The sequence below is a fragment of the Chiloscyllium plagiosum genome, chromosome 51 (genome assembly GCF_004010195.1).
Source record: "Chiloscyllium plagiosum isolate BGI_BamShark_2017 chromosome 51, ASM401019v2, whole genome shotgun sequence".
Taxonomy (NCBI): Eukaryota; Metazoa; Chordata; class Chondrichthyes; order Orectolobiformes; family Hemiscylliidae; genus Chiloscyllium; species Chiloscyllium plagiosum.
This window is the reverse complement of record NC_057760.1, coordinates 2,866,780-2,872,249: the sequence shown is the minus strand read 5'-3', so window position 1 is coordinate 2,872,249 and position 5,470 is coordinate 2,866,780. Positions and strand designations below refer to the sequence as shown.

Here is a 5,470-nt window from a genome sequence, read left to right as displayed (position 1 = left end):
GTGTGTGGGGGACTCCATACCCCAGTGAGAGTAAGTATTGGTAGGTCCCTGTACCCCAGTAAGAGCCAGTGTGTGTGTGGGACCCTGTACCCCAGTGATAGCCAGTGTGTGTGTGGGACCCTGTACCCCAGAGAAAGTCAGTGTGTGTGTGTGGGAACCTGTACCCCAGTGAGAGTCAGTGTGTGTGTGAGCCCATATCCCAGTGAGAGTCAGTGTGCGTTGGACCCCGTACCCCAGAGAGAGTCAGTGTCTGTGTGGGATCCGTACCCCAGTGAGTCAGTGTGTGTCGGACCCTGTACCCCAGTGAGAGTCAGTGTGTGTGTGTATGTGTGGGACCCTGTACCCCAGTGAGAGTCGGTGTGTGTGTGACCCTGTACCTCAGTAAGAGCCAGTGTGTGTGTGGGACCCTGTACCCCAGTGAGAGTCAGTGTGTGCTAGTTTGTGTGTGTTTGTGGGACCCTGTATCCCAGTGAGAGTCAGTGTGTGTTGGATCCTATACCCCAGAGAGAGTCAGTGTCTGTGTGTGTGTGTGTGGGATCCGTACCCCAGTGAGAGACAGTGTGTGCTTGTGTGTGTGTGTTTGTGGGATGCTGTACCCCAGTGAGGGTCAGTGTGTGTGTGAGACCCCAGTGTGGGTCAATGTGTGTGTGTGGGACCCTATACCTCAGTAAGAGCCAGTGTGTGTGTGGGGCCCTGTACCTCAGTGAGAGTCAGTGTGCATGTGTGGGACCCTGTATCCCAGTGAGAGTCAGTATGTGTGTGCGACCCTGTACCGCAGTGAGAGTCAGTATGTGTGTGTGGGACCCCATACCCCAGTGAGAGTCAGTATGTGTGTGTGGGACCCAGTACCCCGGTGAGTGTCAGTGTGTGTGTGTGTGTGTGACCCATTCCCCAGTGAGAGTCAGTGTGTGTATGGGACCCATTCCCCAGTGAAAGTCAGTGTGTGTGTGTAGCCGTAACCCAGTGAGAGTCAGTGTGTGTGTGGGACCTATTCCCTGGTGAGAGTCTGTGTGTGTGGGACCTATTCCCTGGTGAGAGTCAGTGTGTGTGGGCCCCATTCCCTGGTGAGAGTCAATGTGTGTGTGGGACCCATTCCCCAGTGAGAGTCAGTGTGTGTGTGGGGGACCCATTCCCTGGTGAGAGTCAGTGTGTGTGTGTGGGACCCATTCCCCAGTGAGAGTCAGTGTGTGTGTGGGACCCATTCCCCAGTGAGAGTCAGTGTGTGTGTGGGGGACCCATTCCCTGGTGAGAGTCAGTGTGTGTGTGGGCCCCATTCCCTGGTGAGAGTCAGTGTGTGTGTGTGTGTGTGTGTGGGACCCATTCCCTGGTGAGAGTCAGTGTGTGTGTGTGGACCCCATTCCCTGGTGAGAGTCAGTGTGTGTGTGGGCCCCATTCCCTGGTGAGAGTCAGTGTGTGCGTGTGGGACCCATTCCCTGGTGAGAGTCAGTGTGTGTCAGGGGAACCTATTCCTGGTGAGAGTCAGTGTGTGTGTGTGGGACCCATTCCCTGGTGAGAGTCATTGTGTGTGTGTGGGCCCCATTCCCTGGTGAGAGTCAGTGTGTGTGTGTGGAGCCATAACCCAGTGAGAGGCAGTGTGTGTGGGACCCATTCCCTGGTGATAGTCAGTGTGTGTGTGGGCCCCATTCCCTGGTGACAGTCAGTGTGTGTGTGTGTGGGACCCATTCCCCAGTGAGAGTCAGTGTGTGTGTGTGGAGCCGTAACCCAGTGAGAGTCAGTGTGTGTGTGCGCCCCATTCCCTGGTGAGAGTCGGTGTGTGTGTGGGACCCATTTCCTGGTGAGAGTCAATGTGTGTGTGGGACCCATTCCTGGTGAGAGTCAGTGTGTGTGTGGGCCCCATGCCCTGGTGAGAGTCAGTGTGTGTGTGTGGAGCCATATCCCAGTGAGAGGCAGTGTATGTGGGACCCATTCCCTGGTGAGAGTCAGTGTGTGTGTGGGCCCCATTCCCTGGTGAGAGTCAGTGTGTGTGTGGACCCCATTCCCCAGTGAGAGTCATTGTGTGTGTGTGTGGAGCCGTAACCCAGTGAGAGTCAGTGTGTGTGTGCGCCCCATTCCCTGGTGAGAGTCAGTGTGTGTGTGGACCCCATTCCCTGGTGAGAGTCATTGTGTGTGTGTGTGGAGCCGTAACCCAGTGAGAGTCAGTGTGTGTGCGCCCCATTCCCTGGTGAGAGTCAGAGTGTGTGGGGGGGGGCATTCCCTGGTGAGAGTCAGTGTGCGCATGGAGCCGTATCCCGGTGAGATCCATGTTTGAAAAGTTGGAGCTCTATGCCAGCTGAGCCAGAACGATCGAAGTGACTCGTCTAAATCTAGATGAGTGCCAATTAAATGTTGTATTATATTTATACGGATGGGACTGTGCAGGCAATTGCTGCAGGAGGCAGTCAGGCTGGAAGCCCTTCCCCCACAGGTTGTTAGTGTGAATTCACTTTGTTCCTGTGACTGTTTGTACCATTGGCCAGACCGAGACTCTTGGGAGTTGGGTGATCCCTGAACGCCCCTTCCTTCAACATCATCCATTTCTCCAAAGAGAGCCAAATGTCTTTTAAGACGTTAATTGAATTATTTCGAGAAGCTGAGCCATTGGAAGGAGCCTCAGAGCAGCAGGAGTTCAGGATTGCATTCACAACCTGTCAGCCCATACAAAGGGACAGGCAGAGAGTTCAAGAGCACCCAGGTCCTATTCAGCACAAATCATCAGAGTCAACCTTAGCTCCATTTCGCAGCACCAGCAGTTGGGCGTCACTCTGATAGCCAGACAGATTGCATGGTGCCATTTATCTCTCACATTCCTGAAACTGCTACCTCTCACTTCAGTGGCAATTCACGTTCGGCAGCTGTCCCTCTGATAGCCACAGTGATAATCAGTCTGCACAGTTCGAGCTAGCAGGCAGTTTAACTGTAGAAAGCAGCACATCTGAACGCAGACCAGTCTCATTGACAAGTTTGCAGATGGTTAGCACTGCTGCCTCACAGCATAGGGACCTGGGTTCGATTCCAGCCTCAAGTGACGTCTCTGTGGAGTTTGCACATTTTCCCCTGTGTCTCCATGGGTTTCCTGCAGGTACTCCGGTTTCCTCCCAGAGTCCAAAGATGTGCAGGTTAGAGCGGGTTGGCCATGCTAAATTGTCCCATAATCTCTAGGGATGTGTAGGCTGGGTGAATTAACCATGGATAGTGTGGGATTATGGAGATGGAGTGTTTGGAGGGGTAGTGAAATCTTGATGGGCTGAATGGCCCCCTTCTGTACTGGAGGAATTCTGTGTAACATTAGTGGGTGTAACAGTGCAATATAAATGTATTAGGCAATATGAGGTGGTGTGTGCTAGAGTGTGTCAGTGTGCTACATCAAAATGTTACAGTGCAATAAGGGGAGCTGGTGATGTTAGACCATAATCTCACTGGACTGGCAATCCAGAGATCCATACTAAGGTTTTTGAGATATGTTCAAATCCCATCCTGACAATAAATGGAATTTACGTTCAATTAATTGATATAACATCATTTGTTCACGGGACATAGGTGACCCTGGCTAGATCAGCAGTTATTGTCCATACAGCACAGAAACAGACCCTTCAGTCCAACTTGGATATCCAAACCCAATCTAGTCCCACCTATCAGCACCTGGCCCATATCTCTCAAAACCCCTCCTATGCGTATACCCATCCAGATGCCCTTTAAATGTTGCAATTGTACCAGCCTCCACCACTTCCCCTGGCAGCTCATTCCATAGATGTACCACTCTCTGTGTGAAAACGTTGTCCCTGAGGTCTCTTTTATTTCTTTCCTCTCTCACCCTATACCTACTCCTTCTAGTTCTGGACTCCCCCACCCCAGGGAAAAGACTTTGTATATTTATCGTATTCGTGCCCTCATGATTTTATAAACTTCTATAACGTTACCTCTCAGCCTCCGATGCTCCAGGGAAAACAGCCCCAGTCTGTTCAGCCTCTCCCTATAGCTCAAATCCTCCAACCCTTGCAACATCCTTAAGTCTTTTCTGAACCCTTTCAAGTTTCACAACATCCTTCCGATAGGAAGGAGACAGAATTGCATGCAATATTCCAAAAGTGGCCTAACCAATGCCCTGTACAGCCACAACATGACCTCCCAACTCCTGTATTCAGTACTCTGACCAATAAAGGAAAGCATACCAAATGCGTTCTTCACTATCCTATCTACCTGCAACTCCACTTTCAAGGAGTTATGAACCTGCACTTCAAGGTCTCTTTGTTCAGCAACACTCCCTAGGACCTTACCATTAAGTGTATAAGTTCTGCTAAGATTTGCTTTCCCAAAATGCAAATTAAAGCACTAACCCCTCTATACACTTCCTGACAGACAGACAAAGGCAGGAAAAAGACATGGGTGTACTGGACAGAGGGGCAAACTCGGAATGCGGTTCAGTGCTCTTTGTTCTTGTGCTAATCAAATAAAAATCTGTTTTCCAATCGTCCTTCTCCAGATGACACCAAGCAGCAGCTTCACTGATAAAAGATCTCTGCATTATCGAACAAAACCACAGCTTACAGCAATTGTTGAAGGAAAGATAAACTGGTCTTGTTCAAGGTTAAAGTGGCTTAAAGAAGGGAACAGAAAACTCCTGAACTGCTGAAGGCGTCTTAATTTCTTTCAGTAGCAGTGGTGGACTCTCCCTCTTTATGGGCATTTAAACAGGCATTGGATAGGCATATGGAGGATAGTGGGCTAGTGTAGGTTAGGTGGACTTGGATCGGCGCAACATCGAGGGCCAAAGGGCCTGTACTGCGCTGTATTTTTCTATGTTAATGTAACCCGTTGTGAGCTCTCTCCAACAGATCATCTCCTCACATCTTCTATAATCGATCTACTCTTTTAAATCTCAATTTTAAGTCTGTCAGAATTACCAACAATGACCCCTTCTCTCCCTGCACCTTCTCTGTAGCTGTAACACTGTATTCTGCATTCTTACTCTGACATACTAATGTAAGTTAAAAATCACAGGACACCAGGCTATAGTCCAACAGGTTTATTTTGTCCGGTAGCTAGCTACCTGATGAAGGAGCAGTATTCAGAAAGCTGCACTTCCGAATAAACCTGTTAGGCTATTAGCTGATGTTGTGTGATTTTTAACTTTGTCCAACAATGGCTCCTCCACATCATACTTACGTAAGGTATGATTTGCCTGGATAGCATGCAAGACAAAACCTTTCACTGTGTCTCCGTACTTGTGACAATAATAAACTAAATCAAATCAAAATCTTACCCCCGTCCCCAAGCTGTTCTGCTAACCCAAGAACCAATCATGTGTTGTTGACCGGCAGAAGATCTTTGTCACAAACAGAGATTTTGTGGGCGGCATGGTGGCACAGTGGTTAGCACTGCTGCCTCACAGCGCCAGAGACCCGGGTTCAATTCCCGACTCAGGCGACTGACTGTGTGGAGTTTGCACATTCTCCCCGTGTCTGCGTGGGTT

At 49.9% G+C, this 5,470-nt stretch overlaps 1 protein-coding gene across 1 annotated transcript in view; it reads left to right on the top strand.

The window, feature by feature from the left end:
• Window positions 1-2,236: 2,236 nt before the first annotated feature.
• The window catches only part of LOC122544765 (immunoglobulin superfamily DCC subclass member 3-like), a 38,638-nt gene continuing 35,404 nt past the window's right edge, over window positions 2,237-5,470 (top strand). The window contains exon 1 of the mRNA XM_043684090.1: window positions 2,237-2,252. Coding sequence (XP_043540025.1) covers window positions 2,237-2,252 — 16 coding nt within the window. The remainder of the gene's footprint in view (window positions 2,253-5,470) is intronic.